The sequence below is a fragment of the Leptosomus discolor genome, chromosome Z (assembly GCF_034619465.1).
Source record: "Leptosomus discolor isolate bLepDis1 chromosome Z, bLepDis1.hap2, whole genome shotgun sequence".
In the NCBI taxonomy this organism is placed as follows: Eukaryota; Metazoa; Chordata; class Aves; order Leptosomiformes; family Leptosomidae; genus Leptosomus; species Leptosomus discolor.
The window spans coordinates 79,227,015-79,253,358 of NC_141419.1; the positions used below are offsets into that span (position 1 = coordinate 79,227,015).

The window sequence follows — 26,344 nt, forward strand, 5'->3', positions numbered from 1 at the left end:
TCAATCCATTCAAGCCCACTGTCTCCTGACAGCTTTTTTGGCAATGGTACTATTTGTCACGAGAGAGGGCTCTCCTACTTCCTTCATCGTGCTGCATGTGCAGTCTGAGACCATGTAGGGTATTGCAATCCTCTACTAGCAGTGTAGAGTATCACTTACCGTATATCCTGTGATGGTGCTCGCATGCTGCTTTGGCATCCTCCATTGCACGCTGAACGCTGTGCAGTTCAGTGAATCCAGCAGTATATCAAGAGGAGGCCCCAGTCTATCTGCTCAAAACAAAATGACATTGTATAAGAAGCCATAGGACATAAAACCTCTCCTTCAGCCACCTGGCAGGTATGGCTTTGAAAAAGAATAGACCTGTGCTGCCCTCGTTCCAAACTGTCAAATAGAGCTCACTACTCAGATTTGACTTGAGTGCACCTTTTCCCTCTCTACCTCTGCCTTCCGAGGCAGCAGTGGGATACCAGGAGAGAGGGAGCAAAGGTGGATTTCCCCTTTCTCAGTGGCAAGGAGCTGTTGATTAGCCCGGGACACCTCATGGACACAGGGAAGATCTAGATTAGATATTAGGAAGAAGTTCTTTACTGTGAGGGTGGTGAGACACTGGCACAGGTTGCCCAGAGAAGCTGTGGCTGCCCCCTCCCTGGCAGTGTTCAAGGCCAGGCTGGATGGGGCTCTGAGCAACCTGGTCTTGTGGGAGGTGTCCCTGCCCACAGCAGGGGGGTTGGAACTAGCTGATCTCTAAGGTCCCTTCCAATCCGAACCATTCAATGATTCTATGATTCAACTAAACAAATAACCACTCAGTGCTTAAAGCAATGCTGTTGAGCAACCATAGGCTTTTAAACATGTTCCTGAGATGCTGGAAACTCCCCAGGATCCAAAGACAGGGACATCCACACATCATACTGCTTGTACAGTCTGTGGCATAGGTTCAGTCTCCAAGGAAAGCCTCCCAGGAATGGCTTGGAAGCTAGCACAGTCCACAAACTGTGTCCGTAAGTCAGAACAGACATCTTTTGGGAAGGAAGGGAGTTCAGCCATATGGATGAGAGCCAAACCATGCCATGCTACTGGTTCTTTGGACCATCACCCTTTTCCTTTGTTAGCACAGACTTAGTCTCGCGAATCCCTGCTTGGTTCAGGGTCTCTGAGCACAGCAGAGTACCACCTCTCAGGCTAGACTCCTGCCCTGCGCTCAGCAATAGCTGGACCATACACCACCATGTACCACCTGCTACCGAGAGGCAAGGAAGAGCAGCCAGGGCTGGGGTATTGTTTACTTAAGCAGTATTTCACATTCAGAAAACACCTTTCCAATCTTCACAACACCCAGTGAGGCAGATTAGCATTAGAGCTGCATCAGTAGTAAAGGGAAAAGAATACCCCCTAAACATCCACCCTTACAATATTCATGCCATCCTTTTCCAGGGAGGCTCTATGAGACGCTTTTGCTGGGAGCCATAGTTGCTGAAATAACAGATTTTAACCAGCAATGACAAACACTCATATAAGGCAGGCTCCAAATTCATATTCTGAACGCACTATAGACCAACAAAATAATTTACAGAAAATATTTGGTGAATAATTTGAAACAACAAATAAATTTGAAAAAAAATGCAATCCATTTGCAGAGTATCTGCAAACAGAGAGGCAATATCTGTTTAACAAGGAGACACACCACAAATTAATCACCCAGCCCTACTAAACACTACTGTCTCCAGTTTGCAGATGATGAAAGAGGCATAGAGAGCCAAATACTGACCTCACTTACACTGCCCTATAAATTGTCACTGGAGACCTAAATACAAACTTAAGCTAGGTAAAATGAGAGCAAAGAGACGGAGAGGTCTGTATTTCCATCCTCTTTGTTTAATTCTCCCTAGAAGTCAGTGAATTCCCCTAACACAACAAAGACAGTGGCAGGAGGCATGCTTGGGAACCAGGTGTAAGTACCATCAGCACCTAGCACTGTTTGCAAGCAGGCTCAGATGATGCTCAGCGGTCATACAGTGGTTGAGGACTGTGCAGGATCTGCTCCCTGCACTGCTGCATCCTGCCCTCCCTGCAATAAAACCATGTGACAAGTAGGCACACTGCACTGACCCTGCTGGGGACCACGTTGCCTCCTGGTTAAACCAGGAGCCAAGAGAAAAAGGAAAACCTGTGCCAGCCATGCCCAATGCACAGAGTTATTTCTTGGGAAGGATATAGGGCAAGGCAGAGAGGAGCATCTCATGCAGTGTGACAGTCCCCACAGTCCTCCGCCATCACCGCTCCTGACCTTGCAGCTTATTGATGTGTGTCTGAGGATTCAGAGTCACTTCTGGCTGCCAGAGTACAAATTTCACACAACTCTGCAGAAAGTAAAAAATGTTCATTTTGGGGCTGAACTTTCCCTTCACAGCTATGACAAAGTGACTATGCAATCTGACACAAGCAATGTTTATGCCACTGAGATGCAGGAGATGTTATGGCTTTGAAAGAGTCATGCTGCAGCACTACATCAAAGTAGTTTGTCAGCTGATCACAACAGCTGCCATACATAGCGCTGTTTTACTAACAAATTATTGTGAGACAAATGGATGCTTATTTTGCAAGATTTTACAGAACACCATGTAATAGGCACACCAAAAAAGGATATTAAAACTGGTTTAAACATTTATGTCTTTATGTCAAAGGTCATGTTTAGACTATAAAAAATAAAAATAGTTTTTAAGGGTAAAACTCTTTGAGTGTTTGCAGTTCCTCCTACAATTCAAGTCAGAAACACCTCTCTTCTCAAAATTCAGCATGAAATCCCTGTTAATCTGGTAGCACCATGCACAGTGCAAAACCACAACAGAACCTACTCCCCTCTGCAGCTTGCTGGATGGGAACCTGCAGACAATGAAGGTGCAATATATCTACTACTTGTACATACTCTGAAGATCTGCTTCAGTGATGAACCTGCCTACAAATGCCCTCTGCAACTGGATTTGGTGAATACCTAAGAAGGCATGGAGACTGGCTCTGATCATAAAGAAGAAGGAATCACTTTACATAAAAATAAAATTAAACACACTTTGTACAAACATGGTCATTCTCCTTTCTGGCCCGTCAGGCAAAATGCTTTGATGAAACTGGTAATGGAAGCAATGACTTTGGTCCCATGCAAAGAAGCCATCAATCAAGGGGGAGCACTCTTACACATATTATGACTACACATGTAAAAGTATATCAAATGCCAGAAGTTAATAAGGATTTGGCTGTTGATAAACAATGTTGAGTTGACAATGTTGTATTTACTTTTCTGCTTACAGCTATTTTGTTTCTTGTTTATAGATCTCTTTTGTTCATACTTCTAAAAAATATGCAAAAACTGCTAAACCACTGAAGTCACCAAACAAGCTCTCCAAGTGAGCTGAAGAATACATGAGTCCTCTCCCTGAGATGAAGTTAATTTTACCATTTTTAAATAATTACCATTATTTAAATTTTTGCTTCACAAAAGCAACTCAAATTAAAAATGGTGAAAAATCTTATCATCCCATTGATACAAGTGTAGTTTCCATTGCGGCTCCCACTGCCACACACAACAGCCTCTGCCCATAAATTAAACATCCACAGGCTACTATCAGGGTGGCCACGGGCAAAGTGCCTTCTGGGAACTGTCCCCAGCCGGGACCAGCCAATGATGCTCCATTGCCTCAGGATGCTCCTTGCCATCACTGACTCCACCAGCAGAGATGTCACTTCCAATGCCTACCCTCGTGATTTTAAGCAGAGCTAGACTGGGCACCTAATAGGAACACTTCAAATTAAACCACCCAGTGCTCCTAGCCTAACCAGGCTGGCCTTGTGCAGAGCTCAGGACCAACCACTATAGCTTGATGCTTTCCTTTAGCTACTGCAAGAAAACTGCTCATGCAGACACTGGCAAGCTCCTGCTTCCTTCCAGTCATGAAGTGACCCCAAAATCTTACTACAGTGATGAACAGTTATGAGAAAAAACACATCTTCAAAACAAATACATTTTTTATGTTCACAGGTTTCACATCTGAAGCACTTTGGATGTGTTGCATAAAGCTTGTCACAGTTGGTACTACTATTTTAGAGGAAATTTCAAAATTGATTTAAATTTTATATTAGTTGAAAATAATATGGACTGAAAAAAGTATTTTTTTTTTAAATATTCATGAATGGAATATCTGAAAGAGCTGGGGTTGGAAAATTTTCTTTCAGAATTTTAATTACATTTTGCATCTCATCTTCTCTTTCCTTTTCAGATACTTATGCTGTTTCAAGGTATGTAGGTAGTCACAGGTACTTACAGGTCCTGAAATAATATACAAATAATTCACTGATACGATCCACATGCAATAATATGGTAATTCATTTAAAGGAAAACAGATGGTTCATTTCATCTTTACTAGTTTGCATTTGGAAAATAAAAATCTTTATACTACATATTCTGTACTACTATATAGGGCATAGACCTATAAAACAAGATAACAATTTCATTATTTTACTTTTAAATCCCTGTGGGTAACAGCTAAGAGGTACTGACTGCAGGACTCCTTATTTTCCAGGTTGATGTGTCCCATGGACAGTTGTGTCCCATGAAACAAGAGAAATTTGTTGATGAAATGCTGGCTGTCACTACTAACACGTCACAATATAAGAAAATAGGAGTCAAAAAAGTCATTAAACAATTCAAACTAATTCTAAATTGAAGTTTTCAGAACAAAACATTTTCCAAAAAGAAAAATTCCTTTGGATTTCTTTTGTTTCAAACATTATTTAGTTCCATTCTCTAATTCATAAAAAAACCTGAGTTTATTGAAATAGCATTTCATCATTGAAAAAGCTGTTTTCAAGAAAAAAGTCTGTCCACTCCTAGAGGTGAAACAAAGTGTATTGTTGCCCATTCACTCTCTCGCTGAAATATTGGTGAAATTCTCATTTGTAAAACAAAAAACAGAAACAGGGTCTTTCTTGTTTCCCTTCTTTTTACAGACTGAACGAGGTTATGCAAACACCACAATGGAATGAAGACAGCGTGACGAACCAAAAAAAGGTCAGGAAATCCTAAATGAAAAAAATGTGCCATCTTTTAACCTCTTTGAAGTGTTTTCCAACTCCCACTGCCCAGCAGTGGTATGTAAGAAAGTAAGAATCCCCCAGCCGCAAGAACCACAAAGGACGACAACTTGAAACTGGAGAATCTCAGTCAGACTCTCCTGATCCTGCACCCTGAGTAGCAACATCAACATGGAAAACATCGAAAAATGGAGAAACCTTGATAGTTGTTGCTCCAAACAAGTCACCTACCACTGCTAGTGCACTAGATCCCAACAAGAGGAAATCCTCTGGATCACCTGCATGCTGCCACAATGAGAACCAGTGCAGAGACTGCAGGCAGTATGGCCCTATAGAGGCACCATGGTTTTTGATCCAGACCACAGTGCACAAACCTTTGGAGAGACTAACCCGATCTCAGTTAGTCCTTTAAAAATACCATAATAAACACAATGAAAAAACCCTCAACATTGTAATAATAGCAGACTTGGACCCACGTGATGTTTTTCTGTTGCAGTATATAGCATCTGTTATCTGCCCCAGGTACATCTGAGGTGACAGCCACCTAGGTATTTATAGCCCAAGGAAGAGGAATGAAGGAGGTGAAGCTCAGAACTTAAGCCACAGCGCAACATAGCGAATCCCATTAAAAACAAACAGGCACAATGCCAATGGTGACTTTGTTGCGGCTTTTCCTGCTTTGCCTTGGCCCTGCAGATCACGGAAGAGAAGGGCAGATGTGGGAAGCCCTGTTCTGCTCCCTGTGCTCCTCCCTGCAGCAAGGCACTGCTCCCAGGAAGGCTCTGACTCTCCATAGAAGGGAAAGAGAGAGGAGGGGAGGTCTGCACAGTGCATGGTAACTTCCAGGTGTGAGAAGGAAAAGTAGAAATATTTTTTTAAGAGCTAGATGGTTACACACTAGAACCACTCTCAGGGAAGTTCTGGTGCTGAAGGTTATTAAAAGCAGGAGACACCATTATCTCTGAGCAAAGGTCTAGTTTATACCTATCCTGCCTTTGTCAAAAGGAGCAGACAGGGCAATCTCTGGATACTCTTACAGGCTTGTGTTTTTAATAATTACTGATCAGAGGCCAGTCTGACCACCACAAGTGCATACCTGCATACATTGTACCTGCATCTGAGATAACTTGGTGAAATATTTCTCCTAACAGAAGTGCTTTCACACTTCCAGTATTAATGTAGGATAGATGCCTGTGAAAAGACCCACAAAGACACTCCAACTGCATAACCTCAGCTGCATTCCTGGAAGCCTGAGTCAAAATCTAGCACTTGCATCCCTAAAACAAGGCTTACACTTCAGCTGTTGAAGCCCCAGTGCTGGGAGATGGCTGCCCTAACTCCTGATGACTCCGCAGCACCTTGGCCTGGCAGAGGAAAATGGTAGCCGGGTCCCTGTTCCCAGAGAAGGGGCAGCACTGGGGCTCACCTCTGCCCACTCCAGCCTACGGGCACTTGAATGCAAAGCTCAACATTTTTGCTGGCTTGGGATTTCATGGCTGGGCTCGAAGGCAGGGACCTGCCTTGTCCCTGTGGATGTGTTCAGCATCCGGTAGGCTGCAGCTGCCTGCCCTGCTACTGCCTGCCTTCTCATCAGCTGCTTCATCAGTTTTCAAATAACTTTTTTTTAAAAAAAAAATTGTCTCAGAGGTTTAACTGAAGTGTTCAACTGAAGCCGAAATCAAGCAACAGCGTGACAGCATGTCTGTGCCACAGAATTTAATAACCAGTAGGACAGGCTGGATAAGAACCAGCCTGCCAATAGAATCGCTGGCATTCACTCCGACCCTATCTCCCTGCATGGTTGGCTATACTGGGTCTACACTGGGAACAGCAATCAATTAAAAAGCCACTCAGCTGATGAGCAGCAGCCACAAGCAGCAGTGGCTTTCCAGCCAGGCACCGCAGCGGGTTTGCACATGCTGCCCAGGCGAGACAGGCATGGTGAGACACAGGGGAAACTCTACACCCAGGGAAAACTGTTATCTAGAGGTGCAGTTTCATCCTACCAATGAGTAAAACCAGCAGCTCATTGCCATTGGCAAGGGCAAGGTCTCACACCTTCTCCTGCCCTGTCCTCCCCAGTCCTCCATTCCTCTCCCTCCAGGCGTTTCTCTCCACCTTCCTACCCCAGGGCTTCTCTCTCCCCTTTTGCACCAATTTGGGTGTCATGTAAGAGAATTCAAACCACTTTCACCAGAAAAAAAAAAAAAAAAGCTGTTCTCTCTTCTCTCGTGGGTTACACATCTGAGGAGCTAAGAAGCACGAACGCTGGAGGAGCTCCAGAAAACATGGCACTCCAAACACTACTGGAAGCAGAAACAGGAAAATATTAACAAAGTTGACCACAGAGTACTTAAAGTTCATAACTGAGTCTTAGGAGTTGTTGGTGAAAACAAACTCTATTTGTTTTCAAAGCTATTTGAAAGCAGGCTATTAATGTTCTGAAATGAAATGATAAAAATAAGGATAAAAGTCAGCCTGTTACATTTTCTGAGAGTCTGTAACATGGGTAAAATACTTAAGAGAACCACATATGAAAGACTTTGTATTTATTATCAAAAAATACAGCTTCATTATACAGATAACATATATGCATAAATAAAAAGGCCAGTTAAACTGGAAAAATGCCAAATAAATTACTTGAGAAATTCTTTTCCCATCAATCAATATCACTTAAGGGTGTATTTTTCAGGTGTTTTCTATCCAAAGCTTATTATCTTCAATAGGAACCATGGCAAAATTGTTCCTGAAAAATGTTCTCCTTGATGTCTCTTAATCTCTTTTGCTTTACCTACTACAAATTTCTCTCTCACCAATACACAATACAAAACTGAGCTCCTGAAGAAATAGCTTACTTGGTACAAAAAAAAACCTCACGGTGAGTTTCTGGAAAAGTGGTCAGATGGAAAAACCTGACAATGACACATATATTATGGACACAAACACACACAAAAAGATTGAAGAATAAAGAGGCTAAAGCTGACAACGTGACAAGCAAGAAATGTGCAGGGTGAGAACAGGACATGCAGCATCTTGGGTTCCCACAATCCCTAGAAGTCCTGAGTAATTGTTTTGAAGCTCATTATTGTGGACACAAACGATCTGGTCGTGCCCCAGCATATCATAAAAATAAATGTGCAGGTTGGTTATCCTCAAGGTTTTGGCACAGGCCTCATATGGCTACACCACCTCAAACGGTAGCAACCTCCCACTGACTATCTTTCTATTGATCACAACTAAAGCAAACACATGATTCTCTGTAGAAAACAGAGCAGTTGGTGCAGTTGGTGTTTTCAGTCCAGGACAGGACGGAGGACAGCTCAAAGGAAGCTAAATGCGACAGCTCAAAAAGACATTTTCCAGAGATACTTGTGACACTCTGCAAAATCACAGACAGGGTGAGGTTGGAAGGCACTTCTGAAGATCACCTAGTCCAAACCCCTGCTCAGAGCAGGCTCAACTGTAGCACGTTGCTCAAGACTTTGCCTAATGGGTTTTAATATCTCCAAGGATGGAGACTCCACAACCTCTCTGGGCAAGTGCTCAGACATCCTCACAGCAGAAAAGTTTTTTCTTACGTTTAAATGGAATTTCCTGTGTTTCAGTACGTGCCCCTTGCCTCCAGTCCTGTCACAGGGCACCACTGAGAAGAGCCTGGCTCCATCTTCATTACTCCCCCCATCAGATATTTATACACATTGATAAGATCCCCCAAGTCTTCTATCCTTCAGGCTGAACTGTTCCTCTCAGCCTCTTCCTGTACCACAGGTGCTCCAGTCCTTTACTGATCTCTGTGTCCCTTTGCTGGACCCGGTCCAGTACGTCCATGTTTCCTCTTGTACTGGGCAGCCCAGGACTGGACCCACTACTCCAGATGTGCCTCACTAGAGCTCGGTAGAGAGGAACGATCACCTCCCTTGTCCTGCTGGCAACACTCTTTCTAATGCAGCCCAGGATGGTGCTGGCCTTTTTTGCTGCAGGGGAACAGGCACCAGCACTGCCGCTGCCCCATGATCCTAACCTGACTGGAGAAACCAGCTCAATTGCAACTATGATTTTACTGAAGACTGCTGAAGGCCAGTTGAGGGAGGAAATCTGTCATCTTCTCAAGGAGCAGGAAATTCTTCTCCGACTCAGTTCCTCCATAAGAAACGGGACAATTTCATTATCTTCTGCAGTCAATAAGCCTCTCCATTCACCAGCAGTATCAGTAAAAAACACAGAAGAAATTCTTTGTCTCTACTAAGGGACTGAAATAGACATGTTTTTTCCACCTGAATCCCTGCACTAATTTAGCGTTGGACATTGTTGTGTATCAAAGACCCAATAACACGCAGCAGGATGTGAAAGCTGGGGGGGATGACTGGGAGGGATGAAACCTTCTTTGCTGCAAGAGACAACGAGACACAGAAATATATCTCAGCATAAAGACCAAACAGCGAATGACCTAGGCACAGTTATGATGCCCACAAAGCTGGTATCTAACACTTCCTAATCCTCTCAAAGCATTCCCTGCTCCACTGGCTTCTGCAGCCTGCAGAAGTCCAACCCTTTGGCCCCAATCCCTACCAGGGCTGCCTCACCATGCAAGCCACATCCTTCTTTTGGCATCAGCTGGTTCAAACAGCTCGTTCTTTTCCCCTTTCTGCCCATTTAGGTGCTGTCTAGTCCTTTACCCAGAAATGACTGGAAGAACCCTTTATATTCTGCAGGTTTCTTCTTCCATCCTCTCTATGATCACTTCATCTTACAACCCCACAGAGGCAACTGGCTTGAATGCTCTCATCTCAGCCTACAAAGTCCTTAGCCCATATATATGGAGAGAGCTGCAGTTCTGGACTGCATGGATCACCATACCACAGTGCTGCCATTATGACTGTTCAGTTAAGATAAGAACAGTAGCAACCTGCGCACAACAGGTTCATGTGGGAATGGGAATGTCATGAAATGGGAAGAGGAACTAAAAATGCCAGCAGGACATTGGTCTCTGTGCATGGCTAGAGCACCAGCTGCAATGCCACCATCTCTGTAAACAGTCGTCTTCATAAAAAGCCTGCTTATTTTTAGAAACATGTTGCCTTCTCCTGTGATTATCTAAAAAGCAGAATATGAAAGAGAGCTCACATTTCTGTTCCAAGTAACAAATTCTGGCTTCTGCTATCTCTAATTAAACCACAAAAGTTTTGGTCCTAGACACTTACTTTCCATCATTTGCAGTTTGACAAGTTTTGTTCATGTATTTTTCCTAAAATTGTCTTCTAGTTGAAATTTCTCATGCCTGAAAGAATTTATCTTGAGCAAAATTCTCTATAATCTTTGCCCTTAGGAATTTTTTCAGAAGATTTCTAGGCTGAGCGACACAAAGGCAGTCTTGGTTTGAAATTTTATATGTGCAATAATGCCTCTGAGACATCAGAAGAATCGGAATGAGTTTTGTATCTGAAAGCAGCATGCTCAACATTCACAAGATGCTCATTTCCCCTCATTTTAGAAAGACGATTCAAATTGCAAGTTCCAAATGTACACAGGTGTTGATATTTGACTGTACCATCATTTTCACAGGTGCCAGAAATTCTAAATGACTTTAAAAATCGAGAGAGGTGTGAAGAATAATTTGGCTTAGGATACTTCCAGCCTCAGAGATTCTTCTGTGTGAGTTACACCAGTCTGACTATCCTCTGAGGACATGGGGAAACTCAGAACTGCTCAGTGTCCGCTTCTCAGCAGAACTGCTCTTAACACAACTGCTACCTGCACTGTTATTTAAAAAGTGGTTATTAACTATAAGGTTAATATATATAAGTGGAAAGACACCCTATCAGCACTTGGTGATATGCCCAGAAAGCCAGGTGCAGAATATGTTAGCACCTGCACATGGTTCATCTCTTTCAGCTCTAAAAATTATCCAGAATAACTTTCGGCAATGCTTGAATGAAAGATCTTTTCAAGGAAACAAAGCCAGTGCATTTTGACTATCCAACTACATGGCCAGCAAGTCACTAACAGAAGAAAGGGTTTCTCCAACGAGCCCATAGCTGTCCTCTTCCTTTTGAATAAAAGGCTCCCTGCATCAACATTGTGTGGATTTTTATTTCATTGGAGGCCAGTACCCCAAGCAGCTTTCCTCATGAGTAGTCCTTACTCCTGGGTGTAGTTGGACTGTGCTTAGTAGAAGAACTGGTGTGAACTTGGTGTATTTCACACTACACACCTCTGACCTGGAGAGTTTTATGGATTGTCACACAGCGTATCATTACCTAGGTTTGAGTCAGTTACCTAGTTGTGATGGAGCTTTCCCCCTAAACCTCCAATTTTCAGTGGCTTATGCCCTCCTGAAGCAGTTATTTTCAAAAATTAATTTAGCTGTGCTTGTTCTCAGCTCAGCAACTCTGAAAAGTCCGAAAAAATAATGTTCATCTTTGGCTGTGGTTTGGATGTTCACATTATATGAAACAATTAATTTGGTTTTCACGTGCAAGAATCTTCACCAAAAATAAAAAACAAAAGGAAATCAATTCTTGCCTATTCTTACCCAAGAGTATTTCTTTTCAGCTGGAATTAATTATGAACAGCAGGTTGGGGGTTTTGTTTGGTTTGTGGGTTTTTTCAGATAGATCACTTGTTTGCACTGAAAACAATTAGGAAATTTTATTCAAGATCACATAGCTAACATTGTCTCCTGTGTGCCTGTGGTTTAGAAAGTGTTTTATGACATGATCACACACCACTGTTGCACATTCACCAATAAATATGGCACCAAATTGTACACTCCTTGATATATGAAATAATAAAGTCTCCAAAGACCTCTTCATGGTAATCTACTCAGATTACAGGCATCTTTGATGTATTACACTAACTTTTTAATATAAGAAAAATTTGCTATAACCATTTATTTTAGTGTTTCATTTCATTGTGGCAGAAAAGCTGTGAAAAGGTCCTATCAATCCTGTTTTGAGCCTCCATCACAAAGCAACAATGTTAATCGTCTATTTTTTTTTTCATTTTCAGTAAGACCACATTAAAGAGATCTAAGCAGAATCAGCCATAAAGTTCAGTCCCAATATAAGCATTATCCAAGGAATGGGAAACTCACAAGTATACTCTCAACTAACCATTGAGTTTGTGGGGCACTGAAGACAACTCATCCACTGAAATCTTCCATTTTAAGACAACAGGGTACTCTTCGGCTCCTCAGGATGTCTTCTGGGTGACTGACACTCAGAATCCCAAACATTAAGTTCAAGAAGGTGAATCACATCGTCGGATATGCTCACTCCTAACGAGCTGTACACAGGATACAGTGCTATGCCCTGTCTAGTCTACTGTTACTGTACATCTGCCAGAGAAAAAGAGAGTGTTTTTTTCTACAAGGCATGCTGGAAGATACAGAGGCATTCACCTATGTATTATTACTAAGGTAGTGCCTAGCAGCCTTGGGGTACAGCTGTACCGAGCACCCTACAGAAGTCCTACTACTGTCTCATGTGATATGGCCAGAAAAGGATAAAAGCACAAAACCACTCTAACCCCATTTTGAAAACGGAAAATCTGGCCTGGGAAGGACTGGCAAACCCTCAAAGCAAGTCTGTGACAGCCCCAGGACAGAAAGATTTCCCAAGGCTCACTCCAATGCCTTAACTCCAAAATAACCCCTCTTATCCAAAGCATCACTGGGAACCCAAATATCTGGTATAATTCCACCAATTTTTTAAAAATTCTTGTCTAATTTTACCTTTCTGAACACTGGTGGAAGTCTGTGTCGTAGTTTTAGAAGGGGCACTGGCAAAATGGTGCCCAGGAAAAACATTTACCAGAAGTTCCTTTTACAGAGGAAGATAGCAATTTCAGGATGGAAAGGACACCACAAGTTTTCCTGTGAGTAAGACTAACTAAAATCAGAAAATATACTTCAAAATGAGTGATTAACAGCGACATACTTAGTAACATGCTCAAGTGAAATAATTCAGCGCATTCCCATTGCTGTCCCAGAGGGGATTACAGGAACGCTCGTATCTGGGTGAGCTGGTGATGGGATCAGCACCAGCAGGATTTACCAGAGTATGGATGCCAGAGGTATGAAAGCCAGTCCAATCAAAATGAAAATGTCACTCAACTTTGCGATACAACTTACACCCAAACACAGTAAACAACAAATACATATATAATTAGAGTTTGGTTGCTTTTGTTGGTGTGGAAGACATCAAACAGTGCAGTCTCATAGCCCACGTTTTGGACTATGTCTGAAACAATAAAAGAATTACGTTAATCTTACCCCATGTAATTATTCACATCTTTCTTATTAGTTTTAGCTCACAGATCACAGCACCTCTGCCAGCCCTGCAGCCCTCATGTTAGGAATCATTCGGCTTCAGACTCATTCCTTTCCCCTGATACTTCACATTCACCAGCAGATCAACCTCACCCTTGCACGCTTTACGTGCAGAATTTATTATGGCAGTGAATTGCAACTTATTCTACCGTTCAAAAAAATGTAATATTTAAAAAACTCAAGTAAGCACCTTCCTTCCCAAAGACTGCTACATTTTGCCTATCTGTAGACCTGATTTTCAAGGCAGTTTGACCTCTTTTGAAACCTAAATAGGGATGGACTTTTAAAAGTGTTCCATATCCAGCAGCTCTTATTATAGCCAGATTTTCTAAAGAATTGAAGTATCACAGTGGCAAGTTCTTTGGAAAAAAAGTCATTTACTGTAGCTGTGACCAGGGAGCTGGACTCTTTCGAAAATTCAGCCCTGATATTGAGTGCTCTTGTAAAGTCTTCAGAACTTAACCAGTCTGATTCCTCTAGCATTTACACAAAGCCAGTGACGTCTACCATTACAGACATCTGGGAAATAGATACAGTATGAGCCCAATTCTCTGTTTATATTAGTTGGCAAGCATAATATTAAAAAAAAAAAAAAAGCATCAGATACGAATATTTTATTTTCTCCATGCAGACCGACTCAACAGTTTTCATATTTTACAGGGCATTGGAACTTTACATTCTGATAATAAAAAAATCATAGAACCATTAAAATTCAATATAATTGTGTTTATATTAGTATCAGTATTACACATCGGGGTCTAGGTTTAGCCTTTCCAGCCTTCAACTAGTTGACTGAAACTTGAAACAGAAGAGGTGAAAATCTATGTCTTTGCAGATGGCAAAAGCAAGAAAACAATGTGAAAGCAGCAGTACGAGTGCCAGCTTCTGGGAGTAAAAGATTTAGAGAATCCCAGTCTAATCTGTTCCCAACTATCCTATTCACCACACGGTGTCTAAGGATTTGTTTTAAGCCCTTCCCAAAGTGTGTGTCAGCCCATTTTCGTGTCTCCAGCAAATGTATCATGTAATCGTAAATAAATGTTCAAATGAGTTTAGCAGTCAGAAGGATGTTTCGAATTTGAGCACAACAGCTTTTTTCCCTGAAGTTTAATTTTAAAAGTTGCATTTGCAGCTATTTTACTATATAATTTATTTTTAACTTCACAGACAGATTTCTCACTCTGCTGCTTTTTTGGGATTACAAAATTGATCCTCGTAAGGTTAGCCTGAACAAAAAACTTGGAAAAATGGAGATGCATTTGACTATTTTTTCTTCTTTTTGACCCACAGGACCTCCCAGTCCTCTCCCCTTATTGTCGATGAACTGTTTTTATCACTTCTCTCTCAATATAACCTTTTGCTTTCACCTCAGTTATAATTCCTGTACAAGTCTCACTTCTATTGCTATTAAAAGGGCAAAGTGAAACGGGGGAAAAAAAAACATCTTAAAGAACTTTCTAATCTATTTCTTCTTCACCCACTACTTTTGGGTGTGCAAGTAAATGACAACTCCGTTTCATTCTTAACCACCCAGCACGTGACACACAGCAGAACAAGGCAGAGATGTGAGCTACCTGGAACTATACCTGTTCCCAGTATTTTGACAGCAAAATTTCACAGTAGGGACCCAGCCGCAGGATTCTTGGAAGCCCACGATTCCAATAGCCCTTGGCAGAATGCAGATGGTATTTAAATCGTATACTGCTGCACACAAACCGTCTGGGGGATTTCCCTCTTCAAATCTTGCTACAAATGGATTTTCAAATGTTTGCACAGATTTTGAAAAAAAATGTTCCCATATAAAACTGGTTACTTCTTACACAGTAAAAGAAGTAGAAAAGGAATGACTGAATCAGTCACTGAACGTGAAATAACGTAAGTTATAAAAAAACCTAACATAAAACATGTAGTTAACAAAACTAACGTACGCTCAATGTTATCAAGTTAATTAATCTCCTCCACAATACTACAAATAATTTGTTTCCAAGTTTTAAACTGCTTTTATTCAATGCATAGGAATACTTCTCCTCTAGGTCTGTCATTCTGCCGTGATTAGGGGAAACAAATATGCCATTAGCATAGAGGAATCTTTAAAAACATTTACATGTTCCCTTCCCTAACTTCACATATCTAGTATTTTAATGCAAGCTACTAATCATCTAATTGACAAATACCGTCTATCTAATTTCCTCAAGTACTTAATGGTAGCTATTATGATAACCAAGGATCATGGGACTAGATCCCTAAGACACAAGGTCAGACCAGTAAAATTAGCCATCTGTCCAGTAAGGGCTTTAAGCTCTGGCTGTATTTAAGTATTACGTTTCCAACTGTACTGGCTTTTTTTTTTTTTTCCTCACAAGAGCAAGAGAATGCACAATACTGATTCTCAAAAACAGCAATACAATTCTTTTAATACTGTGGAATATATGCAAAAAGGGCCTGATCCTGAAAACACTTTGTTGTGTTTCACACAACTGTGTGAAGCAGACTTTACTAAACTTGTATTTTCCGTTGATTTGATCCTGGTGAAGTCAGCGATAAAAACTGACGTTGGCCTCAAAGACTCAAGGATAGTCCCAGTGTTTGCAACAGTCTTGGGCATCAGTATTTTCTCTTGGCGTCACAATTTTCTAAGTAAGCAAAATGTCAAACTTCACCATGCACTGTGTCCCATCACACTGTTTACATTTTACCTTAACTGTTTCACACACTGCAGGCTGCAGGGGCTGTAAAAGCTGCTCAGGGTCCAGGTTTTTACCTTTCAACCAATTTTTGACCATGTGCCACCTTGATCAATGTGCGAAACCCCACGACAGCCGTGCAAACTCTCCCGCAGTCACAGGCAATGCTCAGTCAGAAGCAGGACCTTGAAGTACCCACATCATGCTTGGTACAGAATAACTATTCCATTTGTGATCGAATTATTGCTTCCCTAGCTATTTTTCTTCTACATTTGCTACTCTATGTGTCAGTTATTTGCTACCACACACATAAACGTCACAGCCAAAGCTCAGCCTTTCCGACGGGAAACCTCTGACTGGCGCAGAGGTTCACCTGGCTCCTAACTCTGCTCCTAACCTGCGCCACAGGTTATGGGCTCCAGGGAAAAACAGACAGAATTTTTGTCAATTTCTTCCGCAGTAGTAGCAGTCGGGTCCTGGTGTGTAACCTGCGTGAGCCCACCAGCACCGCGTGTAAAATGCCAGAGAAAACGGACCGTACTCCGCAACCTCACTGCTTCCAATAGCACATCCTCTGCCACTGCCTGGGCGTCCTCTCCCACTCGCGGGTGGCAGGACAAAGCAAGGGCTTGCAGAGAGGGGCGGGGGGCACCCCGGCCGCCCCCGCTGCGGGCTCGGTCCGCCCGGCGCTCACGGACAAGTTCGCCTCGCACGGCAGCGCCGCGACCCGACGCCCAGCACCCGCGCCCGCCCGAGGAGCGGCGGGCGCCGCCCCGCCACCGCCGCCGCCCGGCCCCGCTGGGGTCCCCCGCGCCGCGGCAAACCCCAGTTTTAAAGGGACGCGGAACTTGGCCGGGTGCAAGCGCGGCGCTGGAAGGGCTCCCCCCGCCCCCGGCACCGCCGGCCGCCCTACCTTGCCGGCGGGGGATGCTCCTCCGCGGCGCCGCCGCGCACCCGAGGCACGAAGCCAGGAGCAGCAGCGAGGCGAGGCAGCGGCGGTGGCAGCGGCCCGGCACCTCCATGTGCGCCGCGTTCCCCCGCCGCCGCCCCAGCGGGGGAGGCGGGGGCCGGTGGCCGCGGGCGAGGGGCGCCGCCGCTGTCCCCTCTGGGCCACAGCCGGGCGGGGAGCGGGGCTGGGGCCGGCGCGGAGCGGAGCGGAACGGCGGGGCTCGTACCCGCGCCGGGCAGCGACGGGGAGGGAGGAAGGGAGGGAGGGAAGGGACGGGAAGGGAGGGGGGGCGGAGGCTGGGTCCGGCCCTTCGGTGGGATTACCCCCGCCCGTGGGGCGGCCGCGGCGGCCCTTGGCACGGCCCGGCGCCTCCCCCCGCGGGGCGCCGCCGCCCGCCGCAACGCAGCCCCCGGCCCGGCCCTGATGGAGGGGTCAGGGCGTCCCCTGCCGGATGACCCCCGGCCGGCGGTGCCCCCCTCGGCAGGCCGGCGCTGCCCGCGGGGTGGACGCTCGGGACCCCCCCCGGCACCGTGGGGCGTCTGTCAGCCCTTCCTCAGCGGGGACCCCCTGCCCGTCCCTGCCCTCCCCCTGCGCAAGGGGATGTCCCCGACTCCCTCCCGTCCTGCGGGACCACGATTCGACTGCTCCTCTCCCCAGGGGACATCAGCGTTGACACTTGGGTTCGTGGTTTCTTCCTTTTTTCCTTGGTTTCCAAAGTGGTAGCCAAATGCTGGGGCAAAGGCGAAGCTGGGGAGAGGATTCAGTGAGGAAGTTGTTGCTGAGTTAAGAGGATAAATTAAGTTTAATCCACCCAGATGGAGGCTGAGACCTATCCAGCCACTCAGACTAATATAGAAACCCCTGTGGAGATTAGAGTGAATGGGGAGGGGTAGGTGAGGAAGGCAAGAGGAAGCTGTGGAGTTTCAGGATCCCATGAATAAAACAGGAAGGAACAAGTAAGAAGGAGGCCAGAGCATTCCTTCAGAGCAATATAGACTTGGTGGGACCAAAGACCAAATCCCTTTGGTCCAGTATCCCAACTTTGAGATTTCACAGACAGAGGAAGGTGCAAGGAACTTTGTATTAGGCAGATGTGGGATTATCTGCCCTCTGCTTTAGGTCTCATCCTAATCTTGGTTAGTCAGAGATCAGTTTAAACCCTGAAACATCCGAGTTGTTACGTCTTGAGGGATTGTGTGGGCTTTGTTTTGGAAATGAGCTTCATTTGTTTGTTTTGCTGTTCATTTTGATAACTTCAAGTGGGTTTGACATCCGTATAAATTATGTATGTTTATACAGTCCCTTTTTGAATTTTATTAAATTTGTAACACTGATACTCTGTTCAGCAAGTTCCAAGCTGTAATTTTGTGACATGTGAGGGAAAAACAGGAGGAGATCGGAAGAAAAGCTGTCTCTCTGTGGGAAAAATCCTGAGACAGTAAAATAAGGAAAGCTGTCCCTTTTCGGAGTATGAGAGGAGACAAGGAAATGATGCTGAAGTCCTTTTGGATGGAAGATCAGAGGAAGGGAGTTGGTGCCCATATCCTCTAAAGCCACTGCAAGTACCTTAGGAAGAAGTTGGAGGGTGAAATCAAAGTCCTCACTGTAGACAGGAGAGAGGACAGCCCTTATGTCCCTCAGGGACAAGGCAAGGAGATAGAAACCTGCTCCCTTTAGAAAGGGCAGTATGCTGAGTTTCTGCCGAGTTTCAACTGCAGTGCGTTGTGAAACTGCTGTTCACAAGGCAGAAAATGAACTCTGGACGCCACAGTTGCCCACAGGTCACATGGGATGGCTCACTCATCAGCAAAAGATGGCAGAGGGATCACAGCCAGGGGTGGAGAAGAGCTAAGTCTGTCCTTTATACGGTCAAAGCAATTGTTACCTATACAGCACGCTATACATCATCAAATACATTACTACTGCCTTTCTTCTTTCTTGATCTCCTTCCTTCCTTCCTTCTTCCTCTCCTCTATGTATTCTTTCCTCTGACTTTCTTTTCTGGCAGCACTCATATTGGCCACTGTAGCTTGTCATCTCTCTCACGTATGCCTGTCTACAAAAAGTAATCTGTGATTAAATAGTAGTTGGACATACTGAGACCAAATTGATTGGAGGATCACAAAAGTTCATACCACTGGGCTTCAGGCAGTTGTAAGATTCAGACAGATTTTGTCATTTTAATTATAGTTTTGGAAGATTATCTCTGCAGCCATGCAAGTGGGAAACTTGCCGTCTGCTGAGATGGAGTGGGAAATTCAGTTCTGGGTGTATGGACAGGTGCTCATCTTGAAAATCCTACCACAAAGGTAATCCGCCACAAGCCCATTGAATTCCTTCTAAATAACAGAATGAATCCCAGTGGCTTTCTCACTAGTAAGGTTTTTACACTCTCCTCATTCGCATAGTCCCCAGTTGTCTTCCAGTAGCATACTGATTAACATGAATAACGCTTGGCACACATTTGTTATTGCGACCTCTCTCCAGAAGGAGAAGCATTTTAGCAAAGTATCTAGAATTAAAACTTAGAATTAGGGTTAAAAGGTAAATGGACGCCTTGCTGTTCATTGATCTGACAGAAGGCAAGACGAGTGAAATGTACCACGTTCTTCTGACAGTGCTGAGTTCTGGGAGGGATTCATTTGCCAGTCTCAGACCAGCTTCTGAGGTACATCATCCTCTTACAGATGAAAAAATTACCTTTATCATGGAGGACTCTGCTGTGCCAAAGGAGCACAGTTGTTACTATTGACACACCATAGCTGCATATTCACCCATTTGCTTCTGATTGTCCTCACCTGAAACTTGTTTTGTCTGGATTCAGCTTTAATCAGTGGTCTGTGATTGGATCCAGCCTCAGAGCCATCACTGTGCCAGTGATGAGGTTTTTTTGCCATTGAGATCTGTAGAGTACAGATGCCTAGATCTGTAAAGTATCCATCATGTGCCTGGTTCACCAGTGGTTGTATACAGTTGTTGACAAGGACTGAGACACGATCTTTTTGAAGTCCGTAATCCCAGGAGTCTAGGGGTGGTGGAGGCAGTTTTCCATCATTATCTGCCAAACGTACTCTACTGGGGAAGATGTTAACTAAGGCAACACTTGAATTTGGATATACTAGACCTGTATTCAGGTCAAATATTCCATCCTTTCTCCCATACAGTAGCTATGGGAGGGAACTGGGCTCCAGTCCACATCGTTTCTTACTCTGGGAAGCACAGGGGTACAACACAGACCACAGAGTTTTTTTCCCTCATATCTCTTCTCTGAGAGGCAACACATGTGCATACAGGAGCAGGAATGCAAGGAATGATGTCCTGGGCAGGCAAAAGAAACATTCTCTCATACTTCTGTGTACCCAGACCCCTCTAAAAGCTCTGCATCCTGAAGGGTTGATTCGATTCAGCTTGCAACTGCGTTATGCTGGTATGTCACATGTGATTTGCAAGTACTTAAATCAAGAGCCACCCCATTTCTTTGAAAAGATAAAAATAGATAGGAACCTAAAGCACCAAATGTTCAAACATGGCCATAGCCTCCCTTTCAGGTTTTGATGGTCCAGTGACTTCATTTTGGGTGTAAATTTCGCAGTTAGTACATCAAGGCTTACCATGAAACAAAGTGCTTTTAGCTGATATCTAGACTGTTATTAGTTCATAGTAAAAAATAGATCCCTAGAATTATTTCCACACCCGATTTTACAAGGACACAGTTTGCTGTCGAAGGAGCTGAATCAGGATATTTACCCCAGAACTATTTGGTAGAAGTGAGGAAGGAAGCCATTCTCTGTGGGCAGTCAAGTGAGCAGATGGAGAGACTGGAGAGTGTAGGAGTCTGCCCAGTGGGGTTAGTAGGCTTTTCCACTGTGATTCATGGAGGAAAAAAAGCCACATCTTTGCCTTGGGGCTTGTCTTCACTTGAAAGATATTTGGGATAAAAGAAGCGTCTAAATTTATAGCGTTTTCCAGAGTAGCTCCATATGTGGACACATTTAGTCCAGAAAAAGATTAAAAGAAAGCCAGTGAAGAAGTATTTTGAAGTAGCAGTATAAAAATGGAGGCATCTGTCATGAAATGGGATATTTTACACCTTTATATCTGTTATGATCAGAGTTTAGGACTCAGTTTATGAAATTAGGAATCTGTACATTTTCATAATTGTGAAGAATGCATTTTTCTTTCTTTAACTAAAGCCTCAAAAATTTCATTGTTCTCTCTCTTTTTTTTTTCCTTAATAATCTGCAGCTTTTTAAAAGACGAATTGTGAGTACGTGGCATTGTGTCAATTCACTCATGATCCACTATAGATTTTTGACAGGAATTTTTCATAGGTTCCCCTTGAAAGAAGTGCATGAACTCTTGACCTTTTAAGGTCCTCATAGTACGCCAAGGTCATTCTACCTGTTTTACCATCCTGATATTAATTCCAACATGGGATACTGACTGTCAGTTATACCAATCTATATATGTGGTATATAGAATTACAGAGAAGTGAAGATCTTTTTATTGACTTTAGTAACTTCATAAATTTATTGAAAATAAAAGGCCCATTACTTACCAGTTTTCAAGTACAAACCTCATAAATATAAATGTCGCTTAAAACCAGCAAACATTATTTTAGCAGGTCACATTTAGTTTTATAGCAACAACAAACAAATCACAGTAATTTGTAGCTTATTATAATTTAATTAGAAAACAGTAATGTTTCATGAATATATATATTTGTTGGTTCTACTAATCATTATAATAAATAGTTGTCTAACTGCTAAAAAATGAAATAATTAATTACCTTGCACTATAATGGCTGTTTACATTTATTATTTCATTTATCACTTACAAAATGTCATAGATGTGCATGGAGTGCATATTACAATATGCCATCCGAAGTGATAACTCTTCTGCATATGCTGTCTCCCTTTGGCTTAACTAAGTAGAGTGCCTTGGATAGACCCATTTCTGATTGCACAAAGGATGGTAACTGGGAGTGTTTAAGAGCGTTTTAGTGCCTAGGGCACCCAAGAAGTCTACAATACATACTTAGAGCAGCTTTATCCGCATGAAAGTGTCTGTACAGTGCACATCTGAACAGGTCAGGAAGGAAGTTCAGGCTGCCTGACTCAAGGAGCAAAGGTCATGAAAACTCTAGTTTCCCTGCAGAGTTGGTAGGGTTTCTTCTTTAAGATATTATTAGGAAACACATAAAGGTTAATGTGAATTTAAACTTCCTTGAAATGGTGAAGGGATGATTTTATCCTACTAGGTTCTTAGCTTCTGACACCATCTACTTATTTTAGACCTAGGTCTGAACTGAGCTTTCAAGGTTCTTGCCCTCTCCCTGTTTTCCATCAGACAATCTGTGGAGCCTAGCTGTCGTTCATTTGGGGCAAAAAACCCCAAATGAAACTCTGCTTGCCATTTACTCATATTTTAATATAGAAACAATCGTACATCAGAGACATACTACACATTTACACATTAAATGCTGAAAATACAAAACCAAACAAAGCAGCATCAGTTTTCTGTCTTGTCATGTCATTATTTGCCATATATTTATTCATCAAACTGACAGTTTAAGCCCATTACGCTTTCCAAGGACTCGGAGTCTTTCTGTCCTCCATCATGTCTCATACGGATTGGCTGTGACATAGCCAGAAAGTCAATAAACGTGAGCAGCCCATACATCTGCAAGTTTCAGCTGTGCTACAAAGAAGGATATCTACTGACCACATCTGCATCATGTGAGAGTCTTTATGGTCTTCTTTCTTTGTGCTGTCAGCTCTGTCCACCAATCTCCCTTCTTCCTTCTGTATTCCAGGCTATGTCTCTGTCCCGCAATCTCCCTCCTTCCTACTGTATTTCAGGCTATTTTTATTAAATACATTTCACCAGTTAGTTGCACTGTATCAGGACTTACAACCCCAGTCAAGACTAGTAGTTCTACACACAGAGACAAACAGGTAACATAGAAATCCTTGTTGTGCCCAAAACTTTCAAGCATGCAACAAGTAAATGCTGGGAACAAAAGCGAGGAATGGGAGGATGATGAGCAACCAGATAAATAGTAGTCACAGCCCTGCAGTCATCTGGTCAGTATGAACCATTACATCCCTCATTGTTGGCTCACTCTTTTGCCCTCACTCATTTTCACTTTTTTATACCACTTTAGTATTTATCATGTTATAAAGTCTTCTTTCCTAACACACTATACATTTTTATTAGTCACAGGATGATACTTTGCCAAGCATCAGCAGTATATTTACAATTAAGAAGTAGTATGCATTACACTGTTAAAACAATAGGATTATACTGGATAAACATTTAATGTTCCTTTTTTCCACTTGTGGGCCAACTTTATTACTTCGTTTAAAATTTAAAATAAATGTGATTACCAGTGAGCAAAATCAATTGTTCGTGCCAGCACTCCAAAACCTGATATTGTAGTCTATGTGTTCAAATCCTGAAGTTTTCTCCTACAAGCTGCTTTTTGTAAATACTACTGTTTCTTACTTGTGTGGCAGATAATTTTACAGCACTTTGGTCGTGGATTAGGATGCGTGTGTGCTACAAATGCCCAAAGTAGACTCCAAAGACCACTCAATCTGAGTAATTTTAACATCAAGATGGGCAGGTTCATAACCACAAGGAACCACTTGGAAATAGGGCCAACAACATGAGTCGTAGCTTATAAAAGCCAAAACTTACACTCGTGGTTTCTGAGGAAGTTGTTGGGTTATTCTTTCTATCGGAGTTGTTTGTGGATATACAGGTTCTGTTTTTAATAACTTTGTTTTCCTTCTCCTTTTATCTTCTTTGCCTAGGTTTTGGTAAGGCAGAGAAAGTATCATTTTGAGCTCAGGGAGTTCTTTATGTTGTCCCTTATTCAGCTCACAAAGAAACAACAGAATCACAAAGACCCAAATTCTGAAAAATTCTCGCCTAAGAATCTAAATATATTGTTATGCATCTCTCTCACTTCTCCCTGTCTCATCTCAGATAGGTCAATATTTGCCAGTTTTATTCTTGGTGATTTAAAGGAGCACGTTCTTCTCTTCTTGTTAACAAGTCAATTCTTTGCCAGACTTCAGACCTGTGGTAAACATAATGAACAGCACCAGAAGGAAAAAAATGAGCTCTTTTACAAACTAAATGTTGCTTTAGACACTCATGAAACTTGCTTGCACCAAATATTACATATTCAGTATTTGCAAGTGTGGGAGGTGTGGGGGAAATGATGTATTGCCCAATATAGGCTTCTTTTCTTCTTTATTTTCAGCTTATGATAATATAAAGAAAAATGAATGATCCACAGTGCTTTGAGGAGTTCAGGGCACCATCTTCATATTTATTTTCCCATTTCAGTCTTTCTGCTGCTCTCAAAAAAACATGGCTTCAAAGACTGACATTCATTGCTTTTCTATTTGATGTGGTATGTATAGTCTTCCCATCATCTCATGTGTTAACCTCACAGACTGGTACATAGCTCCTGCTTATGATATCATCTTGTGAGGTATTTCCTCCACTTTCCTAATTGGGCTTTCAGAATGAGGAAAGAAGAGATGGAGCACAAAGAACCATCCAGATTTTACAGTGAACTCCACTTTGGACTTGTATAGTTTATTTACAGTCAATAAGGGGGAGAGCGGGTGAATTCTGCAGAAAAAAAGACGTGAAAAGTACCATAATTCATAGCTTTTTCAAATTTGCTGTTTATTCCCATGCTGGTGGAAGGAGTACCCGTACTCTAGGGGTAAGTGTACTATTGTCTGCTCCTGCTCTGTGTGCAGAAGGAATGTGATTCTCATTAATCTCTGCTAGGGAAAAGTGAAGTCTGAAGTGACAGGGAGAAGGATGAACGTATGCAGCTTCATGTCGTTTAGCCACTAACAACTACTCTTTGTGCCCCAGTGAATTATATGGTTCTTCATGAATCTCACCACCCTCCTTACTTGCAGGAAAGAGCGCTAAAGGATGGATTTGCAGAAGTAATTAAACTTCTGGGAAGGCCATTGAAAGACATGTGGAAGACCACAAGATCTACTAGTTCAATCAGACAGTTTCTTCTGCTTCTTCCATAGGGAAATGTAAGCACTGGAGGAGACAGCAAAAGTTTTAAGAAGTCAAATTTTTCTTTCTACATCAGAGGATCAAGGAGAAAAAGAATGAGCACCATGTACCTTGTAGGAGTTCAGTCATGTTCTTGAAGTCTCGATTTTTGAACAGATTTTCCTGGATGCAACACACTCCATCACATACCAGTTCACCTCTGGGACTTGACATTAAAAATCCAACTTGTAGGTGTCACATGATCTCCCAGTTTGGATTAATGTAAAAGATAAGAGGTCTTCAACTAATTTTGTGTGCTGATTCGTCTCAGATGTTCCTCCTATGCCTCTTTCCAAAGATCACTGAAAACTTCTTTTCCTGCAGATTAATTCACTGTCTCAGAAATACAGAGAGAATACTGTAGAGTTAATTCTAGCTGTCTTGGAGCTTGATAAGCCTCTAAGAAGCTTTTGAAAAATGATAAAACTTTTAAAAGATCTTTAAAAGCAGTTTTTCATGTTTACCCTAACAGAGTAATAATACTTCTTTAAAAATAGCAGTTAGCAAGATCCAATCAATAGACCATTAAGATAGTGACAGCACCGAGACAGGATTACATGGTGAAGAAGTTGTGAAACCTTTAACTTTTTCATTTATGGCCAAGAAAACACAAGAAAGTTGTACTATTTATTTCATAAGCCTAACCTGAAATAGCCTTACCTCTTTCTTGTCATAAGAAATGCCTCCTACTTGCATAAATGTGATGCCAGTGGGTTAGTGAGGCACTCATTTTATCATAAAATGGTTCTTATTCATTGGGCTGAAAGATGTTTTACATAATATAGTAATTTCCCTTTGCTTCACCTGTATACAGTAATACTGATGTTCCATCAAATTCTTGAGATACAAGTTCATCTGCGCTTATTTTAAGCATGGTTGTTTGGAGGCAACCACTGGCACATGAACTGCCCAGACTGTTAATGTATGTGAGCTGGGAGACTCTTTGTTTCCCAGAGAGCACAAGACCAAGTGAACTTTTGAACAGTCATAGAGCAGCAGATTTTATGGACTAGGAAATGTCATCATAAACTAAATAGTGGATTCATATTTCAGGTCTCAACTGTTTTGGCAGGTGGCAGAACAGTGCAAGGGAAGTTGCGCTGGTCTGTAATGCAGTTTCAGAAGACGAGGGTACCATTCTGTTAATATAATCATAACTTTGAAGGTGGCCATTGGTTTCTGTGCAGGGCA

The 26,344-nt window shown here is 42.6% G+C and overlaps 1 protein-coding gene across 2 annotated transcripts in view; it reads right to left on the reverse strand.

The window, feature by feature from the left end:
* Positions 1-17,123, reverse strand: part of EGFLAM (EGF like, fibronectin type III and laminin G domains) — a 73,413-nt gene extending 56,290 nt beyond the window's left edge. Inside the window, exons 1-2 of one of the 2 annotated variants that reach the window (XM_086479614.1) lie at positions 17,015-17,123; positions 160-269 (exon numbers count right to left, since the gene is read on the reverse strand). In XM_086479614.1, coding sequence (XP_086335740.1) covers positions 160-269; positions 17,015-17,123 — 219 coding nt within the window. Of the gene's footprint in view, positions 1-159; positions 273-17,014 lie in introns of both variants that reach the window. The other variant, XM_086479613.1, reaches the window with a different exon arrangement.
* Between the last annotated feature and the right edge of the window lie 9,221 nt (positions 17,124-26,344).